Below are 26,253 nucleotides of genomic sequence, written 5' to 3'. Positions count from 1 at the left end.
CTCGGCGTCCTCGGGGTCCGCGCGAGTGTGTCTGCGCGTGAGTGTGTGTTGTGCGCGCCGGGTCCAGTGCGTTAGGAGCAGGGCGCGGGCCTCCCCCGGAGCTCCGGGAAGACCAGGCGAGGTTTGGAGGAGGGGGCTGGTTAGGGTGGTGTGTGCGTGTGGCTGTGAATGTGAGTGTGCGCGCCCGAGCGGCAGAGAATCAGGAAGTCACAGCAGCGAAGCGCACACAGACATGTTTGATCGCCGTGACATGACGCGCGCGAGGGAGGAAGTGGCGGCGGGGGCCCGGCCGCGGGCCCCCGCGCAGGCCTAGGGCTCCGGCGGGGAAACCCGCTTCGGGTCGCCAGCAGTACCGCCTCGGCTCCTCTTTTTGTTCCGCGTCGCCCAGGTAAGCAGCCTTCGCTGCCGCCGCCCGCGGTGTGCGGAGCTTTCCAGCACTTTCCCTGCCGACTCCCCTTTAGTCTCCCTGCTCGCTTTTCCTGCAAAGGCAGGCAGGCGGGGGAAACGGGCTCCTTCTCTCCGATCGATCGCGTGGAAAACTTTACAGAGGGAGGCATCGTGAGGAGGAAGGAGAAGGCCTTGCTGGCTGCTGTCGCTTGTCATTTCTTTCTCCTGCGGGTCCGGAGAGTGGAGTCGCTGCGCCCTGGGGCTGTTGCACATTCAAACTTCGGGCCTAAACGTGCCTGCAACTCTCGCAGGATTTACTCAGCAATAAAATAAGTATTTAGAGTCGTCCATTTGGTCTTGCCAGGTTTTGGATTTTTTAAGAGAAGAAGACAGGCTCGGGAGTCGAGGGAAGTGGGGGTGTTGTGCAGAATTCATGCCTTCTTTAATGTCTGCACAGGCTGTTATGTAATTTTAGTGGCACATGGGTGCAAAGCCCATTTTGGGCTTCTCCCCTCCTTTGTTTACATAACTTTAGGGAGAGTTTTGCAAGGTTGTCGCCTTTTCCCTCTCCTCCCTAACCTGATGGAGGTTGGTGCTTTTGAAACAGCAAAGCGACCCAGGTTAGAATTTGATGGAGAGGTATCATTATTGCCATTATGTAGGCTGTATTCTTAAGTATGTGCAATATTAGAGGATAAGGAAGACATTAAGGATACACCTTTGTCTACTGCATTGAGTGGTTATTTTTAACGTCTCTGTGTTACCAGTAGCAGAGGTAAATTTTAAATTTCCATTTCAAAGAACTTTTTTATTTACACCTGGTTGTACCATGCTTGTAGGAACAGAATGTTTGTATGAGCAGAAATATTGTTTGCATGTCGAGAAGTAAATTTCTGTCTAACCACTAAGACTCAGAAACCAGAGTTGTATGTACTAAAATCATAGCCATGCTCAGTGCTCTGTGTGTGTGTGTGTGTGTGTGTGTGTGTGTGTGTATACATACTTATATATGCACATACAGATGTTTTCGGTAATATTTTCCACCAGTTATTTGGGGGACCATTATCCGAGGCTTGTTTGCCAATGCTAGACTTGATATGCATCCAGCCCTACTGCTAACATACTGGTGAAGTGTTCAGTGGTGTGGTAGGTTTGAATTGAAGTTGGTACATTGTTATGCAAATCGAGGCACACTTTTAGGAATCTAATTGCCCTTTTATTCTCCTGGACTTTTTTTTTTAAAGCTCTCTGGCAACTCAAATGTTTGCTACTGGAAAGAAGGGATTTGTAGATACCTATTAGGTACAAAAGATGTTTGTTGAAGTGGACTGAGGGAAAAAACCCAAACCTGGATAGACTGAGGTCTATTTCTTTTGTTGGGATCATTAAAGAGAGATGCTATAGTGGTAAAGAACATTGCATAAGAAAACAGAAAAGAAAAAGAAAACAGGAGGTTGGGGTATCAGAACCCTTGAAGAATTGGCAGAGGCGAGGGAGTGCTTCCTTCAATGCAGCCTTTCTCTTACGAGTTACATCAGTTACATCCCAGCTTCAGGACTAGCTGCACTGTGGTGTTTCACAGAATATATTCACCACAAGAGTGTGTTCAAAGTAGCCTTAGATCTTTTCTTTTGTTCGTTTTTAAAGTGGTTTTTGAGCATTTCTCGTCAAGTTTCTTGAAAAGGGCTTTGACCAACACCTGAGGCTTAGAATTAAAAAAAAAAAAAGCCCCTCTACCTTGTGTTATATTGTTAATGCTTGAATTCTGTTTAAAATATTTCTGGCAGTATAACTAGAAGACTTTGACAAATAGTTATTTAAAACTTTTTTCCTTTTAAGTTTAAAGTAATTCATTTTACAGACCAGTATAAAAGCATATCCCATTCTTTTTCTGGGAGATAATTGGGATACTCCTTATATTACTGTAATATTTTGACATTTCATTTTAAAGGCTTATTATGTATTGGAGTAAGAGAAAACTTTCACAAATTATAAAAGTGGTGCTGTCCTCCAGTGTTTTTATGTTGTTGTTTTTTCTTTAGAAGTCTTCCTTTGTAAACAAGGCCTTTGTTTGTCAAACTCTCCTAGGTCAGCAGCTTTTTGATACTCCAGAGAAATAATAAATCACTATTTATGACATCTTGACATGCTGCCATGAGAACAACTGAATTATCACAAACATAAGCTGAGGAGTGTTTCCCAGCACTAGCTTATTGAGGGTGTGTTGGTAGGACCTGATTGAACCACCAGAAGTTTTGATTCTCACTGTTTCTGGTCAAGATGATTTTAAGGGAACTCATGGACAGTTTGTTGATTAAATGAGTGGCCTTACAAACGAGTCACATTTCTCCAGTACTTCTGATGAACAGGTGAGAACATTTCCCTCATGTCAAAAGTCACACTTGGAAGCTACTTCTGACTTTTTTCTTGTCACGTTTTTATGTAAAATAATTATTTTCTAAATTGTTCCATTTCCTTCAGTGTGTTTTGTAGATTGTTTTTGACCAACAGAGGATTCTGAATTTTCTGTCATCTTTGGAAGAATTTCCGTTATAGAAATGTAATCTCTAGTCACTTAGTAAAGTCATGGATCATTCTATAAGTAGTTGGGAATAGAACATACAGATGGTGGTAAGTTATTTGGTAGAGTATTTAGGGAGGCCCCGGGTGCTTATTTTTTCTACATAGAAAACCGTGACTTTATGTTTACTAGGAAACATAGGAGTCTAAAACTTAGTTCTGCTAGAGTTATTATGAAAAATGGCATATTTATTTGCCAAAGATATATATCACCAATTTAAATGGGATCTTGCAATCTGGATTTGGAAAACTTGACAACTTTATTACTGTTTAGTATGACTTTATTTTTTCTCATATTAATACAGCACTTTTCCTTGAAAGTATTCAGGCTATATTAGAGAGAGACTTTAAGTAAAACAAGTTTTAAAGATGTAGTCAAAGATACTTGAATAATTATACTTTAGCAAAACATATCATAGAGCTGACAAAATTCAGGAGCTATAGGTCTTTTGAATGTTAGATATAAACAACATTTAATTTTAATTATGAATCAATATGGAATACAGGATTTTGAGTGAAACATTGACATAAGCAGTACCCTTTGAGACTTCTGGATTTATAATATATTATTATGTAACTCAGGTCTACTATGAATTATGATGTCTTGTTAGCTATGTAAGACTTTCAGAACATTCAGAGAGTTATAATCAGGCTATATGCCTCTAGGATATAAAATCTTTTTAAAAATATAGCAAAGTTCTTTTGTAGTTTTAGGTGTATAAAGTAAGCATCAACTTAAGCATCAGTCTTATACCAGCATATCACCTACATCTATATAAGCACTAATGTTTTAGAAACTCTTAGAAACTGACCTAATTTAAATATGGCCTTTTGTTAATTGATGAACGGAATCCACAGAAGTTGAAATAAATTTAAAGTTTAAAAATCATTAAATATAATTATAACTCACCCTCACTTTTTTTTTTAACTGAATTCATAATTTGGGAGTTCAAAGTACTTAAATAGAAAAAAAACCCTCTGATCAAAAAGGATCAGGGTATGTTGGTTTATAGGTTAATAGTAGTAAGGAAATTGTATATCAGTTTGTGTTTAGATTGTGATTTTCTGGTTTAGGATGATTGGACATTTTAAAAAAACTATTATTTTTATTAGTTCCAGGTGTACAACACAGTGCAATAGTTATACTTTTTACCCCTCAAAGTGACAACCTCTCTCCCCCCAATCCACCGCCCCTCCCCCTTCCCCCCATATCATACATATCTATTACAATTCCACTGACTCCACTCCCACACTCTACATCCTATGACTGTGTGTGTGTGTGTGTGTGTGTGTGTGTGTGTGTGTATATATATATATATATATATATATATTCAATTATAGTTGACATACAATATTATACAACATCAGCTTCAGGTGTACAGTGCAGTGATCAAGCCTCTACACCGTAGATTGGACATTTTTTAACCTACTTGATGTTGTATATTCCAGTTTTTACCATCCCACTAGGACATAAGTCATCGAACTTGAACATAGATTATCCATGAGGAATGCCCTCTCCCATCTTCCTCCTGGACTTTTGAACAGGGCACATAGTAGCTTTGAAAATATTTGCAACTGTTTTGTAGTTTGCTATTGTGCTGTATTCCTACATGTTCTAAGATGCTATTAAGCAAAGTCCATAATTCTGTAAAAAATAAATGAGCTGTCATTGAGAATTTATGTGTTTTAAGGACTGTACCTGAACATGTAAACAGATGACTAGCAAATGGCAAACTGCACAGGCCATGTGATACAGGGAGAGATTAGGGTGAGCTCTCTTGGGTCCATGGGATTGATAAGGTCTTGGAGTTGCCGTAGGGTTGCTGCCAGAGGAGGGCAGGGTGGGGGTGGGGTGGACTGTGATGTCTGAGATCAGAAGAAAGTTCTGAGATCACTGGGACTGAGCCTGAAGAATCTGCGAGAAGACCAGTATTGTACTGATTGCTCAGGGCATGAGGTTCCAGTTGGGTAGAATTTTCAGAAGATAAAATTGGAGATGGTAGAAAGACTTGACTTCCAGGCTAAAGCATGAATATTTTATCCAATGGGTATTGAAGTCTTGTCTCTCAGAAGTTTTGAGCAAGGGAACTCATGAACAAAATATATTTTAGGTTAACCTGGCAGATTATGGATTCAAGTCTGGGGTGGGAATTTAAGTCTTTAGTAGGATCCTTGGGATAATGCACATTTTTTTTATATGAGAGCTCACCAGGTGTCTTCATATGTAATGTTTTATTTGATTCGGATCTAGATTGAGGTTGTAGCCAGCTATTATTATGCTTATTTTGTAGATGAGGAACTTGAAACTCAAAGAGATAAAATGAGCTACATGGTGATTTTTTTAAATGGCATATTAACATCATAAATGGCCATTATCTATTTTAATTGCAAAGAACTTAAAGAGTTCCTTCCTGAATTTTTGTTACTCTATGAAAGTCAGGGCAAGTGGGGCATATCAAAGCTCATCTCTCACATAACCGGTGTTCATTCAGCATATAATGTTCGAGTTTTAGGGCTAAGTCACAAGTGTGCCATTTCAACCTGCATAGTTTTTGAAGTGTGTATTTCAGACTTTTACATCTAATGTATAAATAAAATTATATTAGCAGACAGAGAAGGAAGTTACTACCATTGATTCTTATCGGCATCTCAAATGAGGTTGCCTTGCAAAGGGGCCTAACAGAACCTAGGAAGGCCGGGCTTAATGTGTAAATTATACACGGGAGAGTAAGTACATTGCAGGGTTGTCATGCTTGGAAACTAGCTATTGTTGCTTTGGTTTTGACCTGTTGCCTAGCAGTTTGGGCTCAACTGAATTTTAGAAGTGATAGTTATCCGCGATGACCTTTATAAATACTCATGAAAGTGAGCCCTAGGTTAGAGGGATGCTCTGCTGAGGTGCTTTTTTTGTTGAGAGGTTTTCTAGTACTTTGGGTTTTCTCATGAACACTCTTTTTAAAAGAATTTTTCCTTTGTGGAAACACTGGTTGTCCTCACCGAGGAGGTCATCGAATTGTATCACAGGTAGACTCTTGGAAGAAGGCAACTCATGGTACCTTCAGGGTAATAATATTGAGAGCCAGGCTCCTGTGAGGCTGCGCCCGGGAATCATGGGGCACTAATTAGCCCCTGCAGAGTTTGTTGTTATCTTCTGTCTTACACAGACCTGCCTCAGAGCTTTTGCCAGGCCTGACTCTGGGCAAGGATGGTCCCAAGGCAGTTTATTTACAGTGAAGGCAGCACCTTACACCCTAATTTGTTTCTTTGGTTGAACGAGGAAGAGTTCACAGAAGCCCAACAAACAGGGCAAACTTTTCATCCAACTGCTTTTTAAAACATATTCGACTTTGAATGGTCAACTGACAGGAACATAACCACAAGAAAAAAATGTTTTCCATGCTTTTCTAGCGTTTTGGTCCAGCAATGTGTAATGTTAACTTTAAGTCCAGTGCGGTTTTTATCCATGGCACAAATCATATTGTGCACTGTTTAAAGTTACATGTCTCAGACCAAGAAGCATGAAGGCTTTGGTAATGTTTACCACCGATCTGGACAACCTTGGCCTCTAAAAAAGAAACTTCTGGTAGATTTATTTCCTTTATCTTCATTGCTACTTTCCTTACCCAACTGTGCTACCCCATTAAGAATAGCAGTATTTGTGTTCCAGTTCTAGAGATGTTGCTACTTCTTGTCAGGGAATTATCAATTCATTTATAGAGAAAGCTGCATAGGAGACAAGAAGCCCTTTGGGTCAGGAGAGACCTTCTGAGTCAGCAAACAGACATAAAAAGAACTCTCTCTCTCTCTCTTTTTTTTTTTTTTAAAGTCTTATCTGAACTATCTCCTGAGCTTCATTGTTCTCCAGTCACAGCCGGATAACTTGAAAAAGAGGGAGTTATTCTTAGGGATGTGAACTGGGCCTAATTTTTAGATCTAATATTCCACCGATGACTTGTACTCCAAAGCCTTTCTGCAAATCCAGAAGTAGTAAGGTTCTGCTGGGGATCCAAGACTTTCCGCCTTCCTTACTACCTTTGGTAGAGTTCTGTAAGAGGTGTTGTCTAGTCAAGGTGGTTGGTGGTGCTTCCTCAAACTCTTTCTGTGACTGGAAAGCAAAACGTTTCTGGGAAACGCTTATTTTTATTTCAGGGCCTAGCTGAAATGCTACCTTCTCCATGAAACCTTCCCTAGCTCCCTTTTTCTTTTTTCCACACTCCAAGCTGCAAGTAACCTCTCCTGCCCTGTGGCTATACTTCAGCTATACCCCTTCTTGTCTTGTAGGAGCTTCCCTTTTTTTTTTTTTTATCTGTCACTGCTATTTATGGATAAGTCCTATTTCCCTGTCTGACTTGCTGAGCCTTGGGGTAAGCCCTCTGGTTATTTTTGTACATCCTACGTGCTTTGTGCCCAGTGGAGAGCTTGTATATTTGGGAATAGATAAATAAAACAGCCCCTTGGATGTTTGAGTAAACATCACTATTCTCTGTAGTTCATGGCATTGTCTTCACCTCATATTCCCTCTAGGGCTTCTCTCTATTTCTCTGTCCTTTGTAAATTAATATGTTATCACAGCCAAACCTAATGCTTGCAGAATATCTCCCTCATTGTTTTCCATCTTTGTTCCTCCATCTTCTACTTTCTACTCCAATGCATTGTTGCATACTCCCCACGCTGGGTGGATGGCCGCTGCTAATGGGTGCAGTGGCTCTGCTAATGGGTGCAGTGGCTCGGTATTGGGCTAGGAGTTGACAGAAAGCCCTACTTCCAGATGTGACTTTGGGCAAGCTATGTGGTCCCTTCCTGCCTTCGTCATTTAAATGGGGATGTGACAAAATGTCTCCTCAAGTTAAGTCACTAAAATTATTACAAAGCACGTGTCGTGTGTTTAAATATTACTACAAGCGTGGGGGTCTTTGGTATTTCTGTTGATTGCAGTTAAGACCGTAAGGTATACATTTTGTCATGGTTGTCATGGTTGGACTGGTGACCCTTAAAATTCCATGAAGTTGAACTCCTTTTAATATGCAGATGGGTGTGCTGTGGCTTTAAGCTAAGGGAAGAAGAAGGAGATTGGGGCTGAGGGAAGATGTCTGTGCTGATTGGAGTTGTGGGCAGCTCCGAACTTTTGTTTTTAAAGACATACTCCCCAGTTGTAAAGGCAGGAACATCAGGATAAAAAAGACAGGGTGTACTGCTGAAAAATTCTTGGCTAAGAATGCTGTGGCCTGGCCCTCAGGGAGTGCTGGTCTGAGGGACAGGGAAGTACTGGGGGAGGCTAGGAGACTAGCAATGTATGTATGGGGAGCTCACTGTGCCTTACATACCTCCCCCCACCACACACACACACATTTGCTTTATTATGCTAGCCACATAATCGTGGCATGGGCTGTTCTTTTCTGTGACAATGTAAAACTCCCTCCCCCGACACAAAATAAAAATAGGGTTTGAGTGTTATCTTGTGGACAGACTTACCACTACCCTATCAAGGTTATCTGCGCCCTCACCTCTCCCCCATGGCTACCATGCCTACCACCACCATCACTACCCCATCTGCATCATTTCATTAGTGCTCTGAAGAAGACAGAAAGTTTGGATTTCTAGGGATCCCAGTAGGGTTGATGAGGGACAAACTGAGTTGGCCAATACTGGACTTTAAACCTTAATTGCAGTAACTTAGTAATAACACGCGCCTCTACCTGAGATTGGCCCCCCTTTGTAATTTATACCGCCAAGTTGCTTAACACGGTAGGGAAGTTTAATTAGGCACTCAAGCTGTACAATACAACTGCCACCAGAAATGAAGAGGAAGGAGTGAGAGACCAGGCCTACAGCTGGATCTTTGCGAGGTGCTCCTCTTTAGTACACCTGGGTGATGAGAGCAAGACATGGATGCTGGGACAAGCCAGATTCCACCAAGGAGCTTCTACGATGAACAGCTAAAGCTGTACACATAGGATCCGAGGAAGTCTGCGAGATGCTCCGAGTCACGGGTACACAGACAGAAGGAGTCAGGAGATACTCCTATTCCAACCCCAGAGGAAGCCTGGAGACCCTAAAGGAAAAGCCATTTTGCCCAGGGCCCCAGAGTTGGTGACGGCCCTGAGATGAAAAAGACCAGAAGCCAGGTCTCTGGACTCCTATTCAAAAGCCAGAGAGCATCTCATTCAAGTTGTATGATAGTCCAGATTCCTGCCATTCGTTAGCTGTGTGGCATGGGGCAAATTTCCTCATTTATTACAAACTGTGCTGTTTCTCTGATCTCGTTTCTCGTTGGTGAATCTGTGTTGTTTCATGGACACATGCATTAAGCTTATGCATCTGAAGTTTCTCTTATTAAAAAGTTACCTATACAACATGTGCCTATATTAACACTCCGCTTATATGCCCATACTTGTCCATTTCCCTTCTCATGTTTTTCTCTTTAAGAAGTTTTTAGTGGTTTTCTTTAACAAAAAATGAGGAACACTTTTATGGGGCTGTATACAAGAAATTACAGCATTCTATGAGATTCCCAGATGAAAATGATATATGCAGAAAGTACTAGTATAGGATAATATATGTTAAAATACAAGACATGAAAAATAGGACTACCAGGCAAAGTATTTGTGTTATATCTTCATTGTTCAGAGTTGTGGTATATTACCGTAATAGCTATTGAAGCCCATTTCAAGGTAAACCATAACAGGAAGTAAGTAATTTCCTTTTATTCACTAAAAAATAAAGGGGTGTATTACTTTGCTGACATACATGAAAGAACATTGTAACTTGTAGTACCCCTGAATTGACGTCAGCTTCCTAAATTTAAAATGCTGACTGAAGGTGTGTATGTGAGGGGGTGGAACACCAAAAAAATGTTACTTCCGCCTGCTTTGTTAATCAGAAAGAATAAATAATAACATTTGGCTCTCTCGTGAATTCAAGGCTATAATTCACCCGTGAGGCTTCCCTGTTGTTTCAGAAACCACTTGAACTCGGTTTGCTTAGTCCCATCTTGTATCTGCAAAGCAGTTTGACTGATCCCCTGCGTATAATCACTCCAAAGTAGCCTTTCATCACTTCCTGTTTTAGCTTTAATTCATGTATCGGAATGCCCTAAACTCTTTTTTTTTTAAAGTTTTTTATTAAAGTAGAGTTGGCATATGATATTGTGTTAGTTTTAGGTGTACAACATAGTGATTTGACATTTATATACCTTACGATGTGATCACCACAATAAGTCTATTAACTGTTTATCACCGTGCAAGTTATTATGATATTGACTATATTCCCTGTGTTGTACATTGCATCCCTGTGGCTTATTTTATAACTGGAAATTTATACCTCTTATTCCCCTTTACCTTTTTACCCTTCCCCCCACCTCCCTCACCTTTGGCAACCATCAGTTCTCTGTATCTGTTGAGTCTATTCCTCTTTTTTGTTTGTTTGTTTGTTTGTTTTGTAATTTTTTGTTTCAATTCTACATATAAGTATGAGGTCATATGGTATTTGTCATTCTCTGTCTGACTTTTGCCCTAAATTCTTCCCTATACTTTTAAGATTTTATGTGAACACACCTCAGACACTGATGACTCTAGTTTTTATTTATAAAATGATTGACTCTATTAATAGTTTGCCCTTGAACTTGTGTCCACAGTTCATTCACATCTTTTTTGAGCACTGGCTACATGCTGATTGGAGGTGCTGGGAATTCAGGAGTGAAGAGCCAGACCCTGCCTCCGTGGCCTTCCCATTTTAGAGAGTCAGTGGAAGGTGACAGTAGGTGGCTAAGAATGGAACTAATGTGGTTTTTTTAATTTCCCCTCAAACCTCTCATTTCACTGTGGAAAGACCTCTGCTATGGGTGACTGGGCCCCTATGGTCTAATTCCATCCCTGCTACTAAGCAGTGGGGTAAGCAGATTGCTTAGTATCTTGGTATTTTATAAGGTTGACAGCAGAAAAGTTTTTGTGTGTACAGGTGTATGCCTCCAAACAGCATAATATGTAACAATTACCATTACTAGTGGCATTAAGCTATCTTGCTGGGATCACTGATCTCCATCAGAATTGAAAAAGAGCTTATTTACTCGTTTTGGCTCATAATTCAAGATGTAGCCTTACCTACCCTATGAGGCGGCTCCCCAGTGGAGATGCCAAGAAGTTTTGGAGTGTGGCCGATGGAATATTGCTTTGCTGAAATTGGAGAACCAGAATTTGCATACCTAGTCTGTGGTGGGCCCTGATCCAGTAGTCAGGGATGACTTCTTTCGGGAATGTTGGACCACAGAGAGGCAAATCCTCAACTGTCCAAGTTGTCTTCAATTAATTAGCTGGCAGGAGGACCACATCTTAAACTGATCCTTCGGATCACTCCTGGTACAGTAGAGGTGGTGGGGAAAATAATGCTAAATAAGATGGCTGAAGAAAAATAAAACACTAATTCAAAATGACATATATACACCCCTATGTTCATTGCAGCATTATTTACAATAGCCAAGACATGGAAGCAACTTCAGTGTCCATTGATAGGTGAATGGATAAAGATGATATGAGACCTATCTGTCTTTATCTGCCTATCTATCTATATCTATAATGGAATATTACTCAGCCATAAAAAGGAAGGAAATCTTGCCATTTCCAATAACATGGATAGACCTCGAGGGTAGTAGTATACTAAGTATAATAAGTCAAATAGAGAAAGACAAATACTGTATGATTTCACTTATACTTACAATATGAAAAAAATGAACAAAGAAAATAAAACAAAAACAAAGCCATAGATACAGTGAACAGATTGGTGGTTACCAGAGGGGAGGGCCTTGGGGGGGGCAGTGCAAAACGGGTGAAGGGGTTCAACTGTATGGTGATAGATGGCGACTAGACTTATAGTGCTAACCACTAGGTAGTATATACAAATATCTATAAGGGTGAACACATGGAATATATATAATCTGTATACCAATTTTACCACAATAATAATAATCGTAATAATAATAATAATAATAATAATAATAATAATAATAATAGATGGCTGCTTGTTGTGCCAGGCACAGAGCTATGTTTCTACATGTACTGTTGCGTTTCACTTTCAGCTAGTAATTACATAATATGGGTATTTGTACCGATGTTTGTCTGACTCCCATAACCTCCTTTGCTATTCCCATGATCAGGAATTCTCTTTCATTATCAGTTTATGAAGTTGTACTCCCCTTTCTCGCCCCCGTAACAATCTAGAATTCTCTATGAAGTTTTGAGTGTCCATTTACTTATGAAAATGGGTCTTGTTTGGATACTTTTTTTAGGGGTTTTATATTTTAATCGCTTTGGGGGGTTAATGACTTGTAAGGTGCCCAAGCCAGGAAGTAATGGAGAGCATCTGTTGACTTTAGTAATAAATTTTGAACTTGTTTAGAATTCTGCTTATGTGTTAAATTTGAGTTTCTCCAGTGAGTCTTTTTTTGTAGCTTAGATGATTTATATCTTTCTGGGGAATCATTTAGAGTGTTTTTTTCTTTTAAACAAGTGGTCTCCATAAAGACTAGGGCAGATGGATATATATCACACTCAAACATCTGGACCAGACAGGGCAGTTCTGTTTGATGTTTGTTATAGAAATGGCACCATCAAATACTAACAACTGTTTTATTCTGATCTTAACATCATGTTTAAAACATTCCTTTCTCTTCTTTTCAACTCAGCCTCATTGTACCGACTGGCAGAGACAGGAGAAGTAGATGTCCACGCCCACAGACCCTGGAGCGATGCCCCACCCAGGGCCTTCCCCAGGACCCGGACCCTCTCCTGGACCAATTCTTGGACCTAGTCCAGGACCTGGACCATCCCCAGGTTCCGTCCACAGTATGATGGGGCCAAGTCCTGGACCTCCAAGTGTTTCTCATCCTATGCCTACAATGGGATCTGCCGACTTCCCACAGGAAGGCATGCATCAAATACATAAGGTAAGAGTTTGTTCTCTTGTTCAGTGTTGTCTTCCGAGTCCTGGATGGCTAATATCCCTGATAACCCCTGCCCCTCTGTTTTCTACTATTTTTAATGAGAGAAGCTAGGTCTTTGTCTTATATTGTATATTATTAAAAACATACATTCTGAGGCACTTTTATTGTTACAGATGTACTACTCAGGAAGAGTAGATCTTGGCCTTTTAAAAATTCTATATAGAATATGTAGTTCTGATAGTTAAATTCTGGGGTTTGTGGGTTGCAGGTATTTTATCTGGTTGAGTAAGTATATAATAAGTACATGTCTTGATTTTTTTTTTCTGGACTATATGTGTTAAGTAACTTACATCCATGACTGAACATATTGAAAATTGCTCTTCCTTAAAAGTGTTGGTATTTATTTTTAAAATTAGATGCTAGAGAGGAAGAGAAAAATGAGTCCCTTCCTAAAGATTTTAAATAATTTTTAGGAAACTCCCAAAATACACTTTGCTTTCTCCTGGGTTTGGAAGAGGGATATGATTTAGCAGAGCTCAGGTCCACTTGTTTGTTTCTGGACTAAGGTTATAAAATTCCTCTATTTATGAGACTTGGATTGTTGCTGTGATTGGTACAATTGGTACATTGGTACGATTTTAGCATGACGCCTTCACAGGAGATGCAAAGAAGAGAGAACAGCCTTTTGAGAAAGTAAACAAGAACTTCTGTGACAATTTGCTTTGAAAGTTAGCAAAAGCCAAAGAAATTCTAAGGGGCCATTGCATATTACCTGAGTGCTGTGTCTCGTGAGACAGGTTTTACATCCCCTTTGGACAACATCACAGGAGCCTAGGGTGACGGGATTTCTCTTGATGTAGACAAGCTGTGGAAGACACTGGTTTAAAACACAAAGATTACTGCAAAAAAGAGCAAGTCTTTCCTCTAATTCTGTAGGATTGTAGGTCAATTTTAAGGTAAGGCATTATAGCTCAGAAGAGAACTACTTGTTTACAAATTTTGTTATTTGATGATTTTCAAATCAGGAAAGTAATATATGCTTATTTTGAAACGTAAAACCATACTGAGATAAATAAAGGAATGGTTAATCCTGGCTTCACTCCAGGAACAGTTTATTGTACATGCTTTTCACACCTTACTTAACTCTTTGTTTAGTAAAAATGCTATGTAAGCATAAGGATGCGTATACAGGTGTGATTTTTAAATAACCTTTACCATGATACAATCATATTGTCACTATTAATTACTCTGAAACGTCCTCTATTCATTTAAAAATATATCATGGATATCCCTATAATATCCCCAAGTTTTCCCCCTCTTTTTTTTTTAAAAACCTTTTTAGCTTGTCAAGTATCTGAAGAAATAAAGCTGCCTGTTTTCCATATCATATTTTTTAGCAGACATATTGAATATACAGACATATTGAAGTCATTAAATTGTCTTGTGCTCATATTAAATTAATTTGGGAACTATATTATAGATCTGATCTGTCACTTGTAAACCTTAGTCCAGGTTGAATAATTTCAGAAGGGGTTAAGGATGCCTCACCTCCAAAATGAAAGATAAAATTAGAAGGAAATATTCAGTTAACCTTTATTATTGTTTAAGCATTTAAAAGCTAAATGTCAGCAAGTGTTGGGTTAGCGTTAATATTTTTTTGCATTGGATTGTTTTTTATTGATAATTATCTCTTCTGATCCCTTGTGTTTTGTTACCTAGCATCTTTGTCACATTTTCTCATATTCTCTACGCCCATCGATGCTTTTTTTTTCTCTCATTCTGCAAGTTTTGTAATTTTTGACATCTTGGTTTTCCTTAACCCCTAGCCCCTCAGATAACTCCCTGCGTGAGGACATGGTTAAGTGCCTGAGTTCACACCTGCTGGCCAGATGCCTTCACTTTCTTAGATTCCTTTTATAGGCAGCTTTATTCCTTGTCTTCCTCCTCCTGCTGCCTCCGAGCTTCAGCTTTTTGCCTTTCAACGTTACTGGAAATAAACAAGTGGCCTAAATACATCTGCTGTGTTGCTTTGATTTCCTCTCTATTATTACTATTTAACAGACTCAGAGACACTCTTTATACCAAATTCTTCCCATTTTTCTTTCGAACATCCTCTTTATGGTAAATTTTTCCTCTTTTCAAGCGTATGCTTTTGACTCTGCAGAAATGAACTTTCCTTTCTCCAAAACTGCTAACACTCATACTTTCTTGCTTGAAGTCATTTGGTTTCTATAAACTCCTGGAAATATTCCTTTCAGGCTGTTTTGAAAATTGCTATTCTAGTTTGGGGAGGAATAGATTTTTCTTTTTTCAAACACATGCTCCGTTGCCCAATTCTGGATTGGATTAAGGTCAATTCAGTTGCTATTTATTGTGTGTCTGTTATGTACTAGGCCTTGAGTCCTGTTTCCAGACCCTGTGTTCTTAATTTTTTCCCATACTGTGTCCTTTAACCTTTTTGGGTCTTCATCTCACTGTATAGTGTAGCTCCATCTATTTCACACTCTTTCCCTTCCAGTATTCACCCTCATTCACTTCTCTACCCTGTCTGTTTTGTCTTTTCCCAACTGCCATGGAACGTTCTGGTTTCAACTTTTAAACTTTCCATGGTTCTTTCTCCTCCAGTGACAAAAAAGTTACCAAAAAAACAGTCATTGCAGACATTTCAAATAGTCTTCCTGCAGACTGTGGACTAACTTCAACATACAGCAGGTTTTAGGACTTCCTGAAAAGGTTATGGCAGCACAGCTTCTATTTGTATACCTTGTGAGCAGGACATTTTTTTTATTTTCAGGTTTTGACATTACAAAATAAAAAAATTCTATTGTTTACAGCCTTAACTTTTGACTTACATATAGTTTTGCTGATCCTATTTTTTATTTTTTCCCCACCTATAAAAGATGTGTCATATATAAGAATATATGTAATGTAGGTGTAAAAATATCTGACTGTCACGTAGGTAACAGATGATTGTGCCACAATTTTGAAGTCTTTAGAGAGGGATCTTAAAACTCCAAATAGAAATACTGTGCCTTAAAGGAGTATCTAACTGACGTCCGTTGAATGTTTCAGCCCATTGATGGCATGCACGACAAGGGGGTTGTAGAAGACATCCATTGTGGAGCCATGAAGGGCGCCAGTATGCGGCCACCTCACCCAGGAATGGGCCCTCCCCAGAGTCCAATGGATCAACACAGCCAAGGTCTGTAACGCTCCGTACCCAGTTTTGGCTCCATACCGTAGCCTTCATCTTCTGTATTGGTGATTTGAATTATGAGTCCCAGAGAACATGGAACATTGACTCCAGCAGGTTTCTTTTCCCTCTAGAAATCTCTCCCAGCCTCCACCAACACAACTTGATGATGTATAAAGTCAATTTCATTAACAAAATCCGAGCAATTTATTAGCTCCCACGAGTCCAAGCACTCTGCATAGCGCTTCGTGTACTTCATGTAAAATCATTACCGTGATCTTATAAGGTAAATTACATTACCGCAGTTTTACAGATGAGGAAGCGAAAGCTCAGAGAATTTACTGTGTTTTCCTAAGTGTGCACAACCCGTCAGTGACAGGGCCAGAAGGAGACTCCTGGTCTGCCTCCCAGCAACCGTGTAGATGTGAAGGTCAGATGAGCCACCTGTGTCTCTAGTCGTACACTAATACATTGTCTCTGTAAGGTGGCTTTTTCTGACAGTGGAATTACCTGTCATTGCTGGTAGGTGGCTGTATTCGTCTTCTAGGGCTGCTGTAACAAATTACCACAAGCTCATTGGCTTAAAACAACAACAGAACATTATTCTCTCAGGTCTGGAGGCTGGAAGTCTGGAATCAAGGTGTCAGCAGGGCCCTGCTCTCGGAGGCTCTAGGGAAGAATTCTTCTCTGACTCTTCCTAGCTCCTGGTCATTGCCAGCAATCCTTGGAATTCCTTGGCTTGTAGATCTATCACTCTGATCTCTGTCTTGGTCTCCACATGACATTTTTTCTGTGTCTGTGTCCAGATTTCCCTGTTCTTATAAGGAAACCAGTCGTTGGATTAGGGCCTACCCTAATGCGCTATGACCTCACCTTAATTTGATTACATCTGTAAAGATCCTATTTCCAAATAAGGTCACATTCACAGGTACTGGGGGTTAGGGTTTCAACATACTTTGTGGAGACACAATTCAACCCACAATACCGGCCAGATCAATATATGATATATTTCTTTTCTCCTTGGTGTCTTCATCCTTCACTGTTGGAGGCATATTAAAGATACCTCAAAGTCTTTTGAATACAATGTAACTTGTTTTCAGAATGATTGTATAGTCATTTCAACATGCAAAGGGCATGGGTTAATCTAGCAATAATTAACCCTAATTTGATATTCAAATTGAAAGTTTATGGTTTATGTGTGTTGCTGTGCATACTCCACTGTAATTTAAGGTATATGAGTTTTTTTCTCCATACATGATCAGATATCTATCCATCTGAGAGATTTTTGACTGTGAGGATTTAGAAAAATGTATTCAGCATATATACATACACACACACACACACACACACACACACACACACACACAGAGGGAGAGAGGGAGGAGATTGATTGATTCATGGAGGTCTCATAGAAGTATGTCTTCACTAATATTCAAACAGATTTCGAATATCCCAGACTCTGATCTGAATTTTGATGACAGGTAGGCATAACTGTTGCAGACAACTCATAAAATCTTGATCCTGTCAGAAAAGCAGCCTGAAATCTTGGAATTTTTGCAGTCCAGGAAGAAAAAAATTGATTCATTTGGTGTTAAGAACGAATTAAGACTACACTTCTAGGTTTATCATTTAAATTCTAAGAAGCCAGTGTGTTCACACAGCTAATGTAGATCTCATTTTTAATACCTGGGAGGTGTAGATGAGTTATATTAAGTAATTCTCAAAGCCAGGTGCTAGCTCTGTCTGCTCCTGGCTTTGCAGTACTCCTAATAGTGGGGCCATAGGAAAACTTCAAAACAAAACACTTTAAATGCATGAATTATACTTGAGCATTTTTAATTTTATGTGTCTTCGAATTTCTCTCATTGCTTGGTTCCTTTCTTCAATTTAAGAATGATGATTTTTTTTCTTGGAATCTCCAACACTTGGTACACTGCCTAGGGCATGACTAGATAGATACTTAGTAAATTTTGTTCAATTAGGTAGAAAAGTGAACCTATGCATTCAAAAGCTAACAATTTTAAATAGATCTTAATTTTTATATAATTTCAGTAAATTATAATTACTTTGAAATACAGAGGTCTGCATTAAATGGAATCAGAATTAGCATGTAATATTTTTCTCTAAAATATCAAAGTGTGTTGTAGGCTGGGGAATAAGTTATTTAAAAGTGTATTTTTGATGAAGTAGTATTGATACAATGCAGTCATATTCTATATAATGATTTAAAAAGAATTTGGACTCTGTAATAGCATGTGTCTTTAGAAACACCATTGTAGAAAGCCATTTATAAGCACACAGGTACAGAGAGGTGTGTTATTGATCGGAAAGCTTCCAGCTTTAACTACCTAGCAACCTATTAGGTTATTTTAAGGTATTGGTTGAGAAGCAAAACCGTTTCCTTCAATAAATACTGAATTGTGTACCTTATGGTCCCAATGATAACATTGTTTATTTTTAGTCTGTTAGGTTAAAAAAAAGCCTTAAAAGGCAAGTTATATAATAATGTTTGTGTGTATGTGTATGTATGTATGTGTGAAGAGAAAATTCATATAAAATTGGCACTTGGTTCAAGATTATTAAAAGGAGAGGTGATTGCTTCTCTCTGAGGCAAGGTGAAACTGGGGAGATAATGGCCCTTGAAGACTAGGGAAGGGAAACTGCCACTTTTTGACTACTTTTGAATGAGCAAATCAAGCCAGATTTCAAAAAGAGCAGATTCTGCATCAACACTGTCATCCTACAGACAAATGTATATTCACTCGCAGGCAGTTCCTGTACTCTTTTCTCAACTAGAGATAATTACCAAAATACGTTCTGTTGTTTCATCATTTAGATTCTGTTTTTCCTGATGTTTTATAGACTGCTAGTCATCTAGAAAAAAAAATATCTCTAGGTGAGACACTGTCACATTTTTAATATCATACTGTGATGGAATGATTCTATTAACAGCCCCTATAAATTCTAGGAAACAATTTTTCCCACCCTCAGTTTCTTACTACATTTGAGGTAAAAGTTTGTTTATTGATTAATTCTGGAAAACAGCTTTTATTCCACTCTGTTTCTTTCTTAGCAAATTTGAAATAAAGTTAATTATTGTGTTTAACGTAACAGTCTCACCTTCCTAACTTGGCCTGGCCACATAGTTCATAGTGTAGAAGAGCGATCTGATAAACAGTGATATATAGTTGAGTTTAGACTGGATTGTCTAATGTGTTAGTTTATTGTATTAGGCATCCTATGATTTATCATGAGTAAGCTATAACTGATGACCTTAGGATAGGAGAGACCAGAAGGCAAGAGACATATGACCCATTTTTAACACCTGGTTGTATCCCTTCTACTATGAAAATGTCATTAGCTGTGGTAGGAAGTTTTTCTCCTTGTGATAGGTGCAGGGTTAGCTAAAAAGGTGGCAGAAAGGTGCTTTCATAATGAACAAACTGCCATTTTGCACCAACATTACAATTAAAGGGCAAATGTAAGCCTCATTAAGAAGGAAAAGGAAGAATGTTGAATGTTAATGATGAAGTTAGGTGTATGTTATTGATATTCTCTATTTGTAAATAACAATATACTGGAATTAAATTGCTGCTAGTCTTGCAGGCTGATTTCAGGGGTATTTTCTTGGCTAATTCACATGAGTAATTGCTGCATGGTTTTTGTGCTCCATTCTGGAATAGAGATTTGGGGAATGAGATAGTTCTTCCATTTCTCTTCAAGACAGGATTTCGCTGAATGGAGTTCTACCTCTCACCAACAGATAGAACAAAACCTACTCTTATCTTAGGGAATCAAGCTAAATTTGTTTCCCTTTCCAAATGGCAATTTGAGACAAAAGTAACAGTATCCTTTATTTTCTGTAGTCTTGTGAATGGTGATGGTGAGTCCGCATCACCAAACTGGTGATGGTTGCATAGTCTCAGGTCTCTGTTTCCACCTAGATGCACAGAGCTGTTTCAGCTCAAACTTGCCTTAGGTTCAAACACACAGCAGATGTCTAATAAACACCTGTGTGATGACCTTTATGATAATTGTGATGCAAATACATTTATTGAAGGGCAAAGATCTTTCATCTAATATTTTATATTGTGTCTGAGGACACCTTTGACTTCACTAATTAGCATTTAGTTTGAATTCGAGGCAACCTTTTGTATTGCAGTAGGACACTTTGTTCTCTCCTTCATCTTGGACCTCCCTCCAACAACACTCAGTCATATGTTTTTCTAGGAATTCTTTGGCCAGGCTATACAATTCATCTCCTGAAATTAGCTCCTTGAAATTTTTGTGCATTTTGACTTCTTTTCCCCAAGAAAAGTACTCTTAAATTTCCCATTTAGATCTCTTATAACCCAACAAATTACTGTCATTTTAATGTTATATCATAATCATCTGGAAGATTTTTGAAACTTCTAAATTTGAAACTTGAAACCAAAACGAATATGAATATTTTTATAAAACCAAATTAATATTAGACCATGGAGAGAACATACTCATTGGAATCAGATGAACCGTGGTTTGACTCTTAGAGCTGCCAAGATCTAATGGTGTGACCTTGGGAGACGCACTCACTCTCTGAGTCTCAGTTTCCTCATTTTAAAAACATGAGGTGACAATATAGATCTTCTGGGATGTTGTGAGGATTAAAGAAATAATGTACACTCCATTCGTATCTCTTTAATTCTCCTTACCATTTCTGTGCTCCCACCAACCTGATACCCACTAGCCAGGTCACCATCCATCTTGCCTTCAGTCTGCTTATGTCCAACTTACCCACACGTGGAAAAGTCCCTGGGAACTAATTATCCCTAGAGTCATCACCAGTGACATAAGCAGTGACTGATGATCCCTGGAGTGTGAATACCCCAGCTTCTTCACCCCTTCCCTGGGATAACGTGGAGGCAAGTTATTAACCTTATATCTCAGAGCTTCTGCGTGAGCGTAATCTTCAGGCACGCACTGCAGTTGCTGGATTAATATCACACTCCTCATTGGCTGCCTTCCTTCCTTATATCACCTTTCCATTCCCCTGCGACTGTCCCTGCACCTTCCATATACCGTATTTGCCGGCGTATAAGACGATTTTTTGGTGCTGAAAAATATGCCTCCAAGTGGGGGGTCGTCTTATACGCCAGGTCCACTTCAGATAGACTGCCCATAGTGCTTGCCCCGTGCCATAGTGGCCTCCCGATGCCCGCCCACTTCATTCCACATACCGTTCAGGCATCAGCAGCGCTGCTGGGTGTATGCTCGGCTGTTATGCGATTTTGCTGTTATGCGATTTTACCACACTCGCAAAATCGCACACAGCCGACCATATAACAAACTCTGTATTTTGAGTGGAAATGTTAGGGAGTCGTCTTATACGCCGAGTCGTCTTATACGCCGGCAAATACGGTAAATCACCTGCACTTCAACCTTCCATCAGGCTCTGTTTCCAGCGAGGGCTCACCAACGATAGTGTACGGTGCCTAACACACTGCCTACAACAGTGGAGGCCCTCTGTAACTGCCAGTTATTCAGAATGTGCATAACAATAAACCAAAGACTACTTGTTACCCCCGTAAGAGACCCTTCGTTTCACATTGTGCTATACTAGACACCTTCAGGTTTTGTTCTCCAGGTAGGAGCTACTTTTAATGCTTAATACCAACCCCTGGTGCCTTCTCTGTAGGTATACTCGTATGACAGTCGCTAACAATTTAGCTTCTAGGACACATGTGGCTATTGAGCACTTGAAATGTGGCTAGTCCGAATTGAGATGTGCTGTACCTTAGTGTGAAAAAAAGTATGTAAAATATCTCTTTAATTATTTTTTTTTATTTTGAAATGATAATATTTTGGGTATTTTGATTTAAACAAAATATTAACATTAGTTTTGTCTGTTTCTTTTCCTTTTTAATGTGACAACTAGAAAATTTTATATTTGATATATGCACATTTTTAATTATATATACATATAATTAAATACTTACTGCATTTTACATACTTTAAATTTTTATCAGTGTTGTTTTAGAAAATTGTCAAAATATTCAGGAAGCCTCTGTTCCAGGGTCATCAGGGGCAGACTGTGATCTCCTTTTGTGTTTTCTTCTAGGTTATATGTCACCGCACCCATCTCCGTTGGGAACTGCAGAACATATCTCTAGCCCTATGTCGTCGGGAGGTGGCCCAACCCCGCCCCAGATGCCACCGAACCAACCGGGGCCCCTTATCCAGGGCGATCCGCAGGCGATGAACCAGCCCAACAGAGGTCCCTCGCCTTTTAGTCCTGTCCAGCTGCATCAGCTGCGAGCTCAGATTTTAGCTTACAAAATGCTGGCCCGGGGCCAGCACCTCCCTGAAACACTGCAGCTTGCAGTCCAGGGGAAAAGGACGTTGCCTGGCATGCAGCAGCAGCAGCCACCGCCGCAACAGCCACAACCGCAGCCGCAGCCGCCTCAGCAGCCGCAGACCCTTGGTAGCTTCAGCAGACCATCTGGTAGGTTAATATGCAACCAGATGAGTAATGTGATGGTCCAACTTGGATGAGAAAGACTGCTCACTGCACAGAAGCACGGGGTTGGTATAAGCCCAGGGCTGACTTAGCCTTTTGTTGTACCTCGCTGGCTCCCTTGCCTGGCTTCACTTAGTTGGCCAAGATTCTTGGTCTTTTTTGCTACAGAATTGGGGAGCAGTGCTTCTTAACCTTTGGGGACTCTGGTGCATGCTACAGGCCTAGGTAAAAAGCATTATCCCCCAGGATTTTGCATTCCCTTACAGGAATTTCAAGGCTTGCGGGAAGCCCATCCACACACCCCGGGTTAAGAACCCCTGCAACCCAGCACATTCCAGAGCCAAAGCGTGTTCCTTGCATCGGCTGTCCTCAAGCCATGCTGTTTGTTGATTTATTCATTTCTACCCCATTTTGTTGTGAAAAGCATTTGGGGAGGTTTCCAAGAAACATACCTGGAGTGAACTAATTATCAGGTAGAAAATCAGAAACAAAGGGAAATAGAAATTGATGTCAGGCTTGTGGGGCCCACCAGAGTTCTTGTGGTTGCCGCGTCTGAGCTTCCAAGATAACTCAAGTTCCCTGGCAGTCAGGAGAGGAGACAGGGTCAGGTGCCTCACTGTCATCATTCAGGAGGACGTTGCTTACCAGTTCACAGAGGACAAAGTACCATTTTCTAATATGCCACTATCAGGTAGATTTTTTGTGTGGAATTAATTTTTTTTAAATATTGCTATTATTGTAAGAGGCACTGTATGATATGTGTTCATAATAAATAGAATAACAGAATCCACATGGCCTACTTTTGACATCAAATCTGAGGCTGTGACATTATGTCATGGGTGGAGATGAGACAGTCCTTGTGTGGCCTCCTGGTGGTCTGGCTTGATCCCACTGATAGAAATCAGAGGCGCAGAGGGCTATAGGATGACCTTCCATGGATGCTGTTTTCTCTGGGAAGGTTAAAGGATGAAGTTTCAGTCATTTGGACACATGTACATAACAAATACTTCACATCCTAACAAACACAATCCTGTGCATTTTCTGGATCATTTACAGAAGACAGGGCTTCATTTTTTTTTTTAAACCCAGCTCCAGTGCCTGTATCTTTCCTCACCAGGCCCCCTGTCATTTGGGGGAATTCGTTTTATTACTCCCTACTCATGTCTTGTGTCTTTCCAGCAGTCAGACTTCATTAGAAATGAAAATATTTGGGCAGATAGCATTTTATGACAGAGTGGGGCAAGGAGGCCATGGATGAAGGAGGAAAGAAGATACCTCCTTCAAATAGAGCAGACCCATTCCTGCCCCTGGGAAAGAGGCTGCTCCTGACACATTGCTGAACTTTTCCCCAAATCTCAGGTTTCACTGGGAGATGATAACCTTACTTGACAAAGACGTGTATTTGGATTGGCTCTTAGGACATGTCCAAATAAGGAAAAAAAAAATTTTTTTTAAGTTAATATTACCTTTTATTGTTAAATAAAAGTGTAATTGCTTATAACACTTCTTTGCTTATCCTACCTTTTTTTAAAATTAAAAGTGTAATTACTTATAAATACCTCTACTAATATTTTAGGAAAAAATAAGTATAAATATGTCCACTTATCTAGAAATAGCTGTGATTTCATTTTTCTTTTGTCCCATTTTCTAGTGTTATTCATGTGTGAAGAAAATCTTTTTGGCTGGGGTGGTCTGCTCAAACCTACTTCAAAGTTATAAATCACCAAAATTGACATCATCATAGATACCACCAGAGAATTACAGTTTGACTGGAGGAATTGCACAATGCACAAATAACTCCTCAGTCCTTGCATGCTCTGGACTCCACTCACATCTAACCTACCATTTTTTCTTTTCATTTTGATTCAGTTTTCCTTTTAGAGACTAAAGCAAAATTAGAAATAGGAACTGAAAAAGGTTTGGGGTTTTTGTGGGGGGCTGAAAGGACCTTATGGTAGAAAGTAAAAGTTTTATTGTTCATTTTTTTCAGTGTTTGCCCCTCTCCTGTTTCTCCCTACTTTTTTTTTAAGTAATCTAAAGTTTCTTGGTATGTTCAATTTAAGTGCACTTTATTAGATTTAGTTTTTCAACTTGTGGGAGCCACTTAAATCCTCATTGAATGCACAGAATTGTTATTTGCATGAATATTTTTGTGTCCTAGAAGGCAAATTGGGAACTGAATGCACAGAAATTCTGTACATGTAAGATTTAGGTATTTTAACGAGTTTATTTCCCTGTTACTTAAAATCAAGCCTAGGGGTGCACCTGGTAAAGACCCCCTCCTCCCTTATCTGCACAGGGATGCCCCTCAGGAGTGTCAGGACATACCTCTCCCTTGACTTGGACAGTGAGGACTGAAGGGAAAGCAGATGCATTTTGTGCCTCTGACAATTGTTTACGTCGGAGAGGGAGTAGGAGATAAGCTAAAGAATGTAATTTGTCTTCCATTTGAAGATACCAGGGAGAGGTCTTATCATTTAGCAGCCCAGGAGTGTCTGTTGTAGAGATGATTTCTGTCAATAGAGAGCAAATCCAGTTGGGCAACTCAACTCTCTATAAGCCGCCTGAGGGACAGGCACAAAACCTAAAGGATAGAGAGTGACATATGGGGCATGTCTAATGGAGGCAAGCTGCGCTCAGTTCCTCAGCCCTTGAAAAGAGAAGTTTTTACTTAATCGTCGGCGGGCGTAGAAAATAGACCCACGCAGTATATGAACGTGTGGTGTTTAGTTAGGAAAGGAGTTTGCTTGTGACTCTGATAGCAGATTCACAGGAAGCACATGGCAAGCCAACTTATCTGAGTATTTGTGCTGAGTAGTATTAAATTGTAGAAACATTTTGAAGTCTGCTGTAGAAGAGTACTCCCAAAGTTTCCATCTGATAACAGCACCGAGTTTCCTGAAAGCTTTTTTTTATTCTTTTGGAGTCTTTCTGTAAAGCTGAGCAATTCAATTAGAGTTCTCTACCTTCTTGTCCTCGGTGGCAGTAAAAACGACAAGAGTTTCGGGTCATGCTTATCGTCACATGTCTCATTGACTCCTCACTACCACCCTATGAGGTGGGTGCTGTTCTCACTGCCATTCTGCAGATGAGGACCCCGAGGCACAAGAGGTTAAGTAACTTGCTCAGGCTTACACAACCAGCAGTGACAGAGGTGAGGCGAACCTTACCTGTTCTTTTGGTGCAGCGTGCCTTAAATGTACCTGTTTAATGCACAGCAACTTGTAGTACTTTTTAAATTGGAGATTTGAATATGTAAGTCCATGTTTGGGTCTCTCTCTGCTTCTCAAGTTTAGGCATCGGCCAGCTAGATAAGGATGTCTTTATAGTTCTCAGTTAAAGAAGGCCAGCCATGTGTGTATCGGCTCTAGTTCAGAGCCATAGGCTAAAAATGACTAGATTTGAAACCAGGGGATCAGACATGCTCTGGATGCCCTTTTTTTATTATTATTTTATTTTTTTTTATTATTAAATGTGGTTTTAAAAATGGTGACTTAAATATACCTCAAGGAGTGAGTCATCATAGTCTTCTTCATAAGTATTCACAGGCCATAATGCTAAAGAAAAAAGCGCCGGGAATAACTCAAACGGGTAACACTATTGCACTGTTGTGGCTTTTATTGATGAACTATTTTAACTTTGAAAGGAAGAAAACCACTTTGA

General features: G+C 39.7%; 1 protein-coding gene across 4 annotated transcripts in view; it reads left to right on the top strand.

Moving 5' to 3' along the window:
- The window catches only part of LOC109384492 (probable global transcription activator SNF2L2), a 35,520-nt gene extending 9,273 nt beyond the window's left edge, over positions 1 to 26,247 (top strand). For 3 of the 4 annotated variants that reach the window (XM_019645896.1, XM_019645897.1, XM_019645894.1), the window contains exons 2-4: positions 12,644 to 12,904; positions 15,974 to 16,103; positions 22,192 to 26,247. In XM_019645896.1, the coding sequence (XP_019501441.1) occupies positions 12,680 to 12,904; positions 15,974 to 16,103; positions 22,192 to 22,625 (789 nt within the window). In that variant the 5' untranslated portion in view covers positions 12,644 to 12,679 and the 3' untranslated portion in view covers positions 22,626 to 26,247. Of the gene's footprint in view, positions 1 to 15; positions 389 to 12,643; positions 12,905 to 15,973; positions 16,104 to 22,191 lie in introns of those variants that run through there. The other variant, XM_019645895.1, reaches the window with a different exon arrangement.
- The last annotated feature ends 6 nt before the right edge of the window (positions 26,248 to 26,253 follow it).

Source organism: Hipposideros armiger, unplaced genomic scaffold (genome assembly GCF_001890085.2).
Source record: "Hipposideros armiger isolate ML-2016 unplaced genomic scaffold, ASM189008v1 scaffold_95, whole genome shotgun sequence".
NCBI lineage: Eukaryota > Metazoa > Chordata > Mammalia > Chiroptera > Hipposideridae > Hipposideros > Hipposideros armiger.
This window is presented reverse-complemented; position numbering and strand designations above follow the sequence as displayed.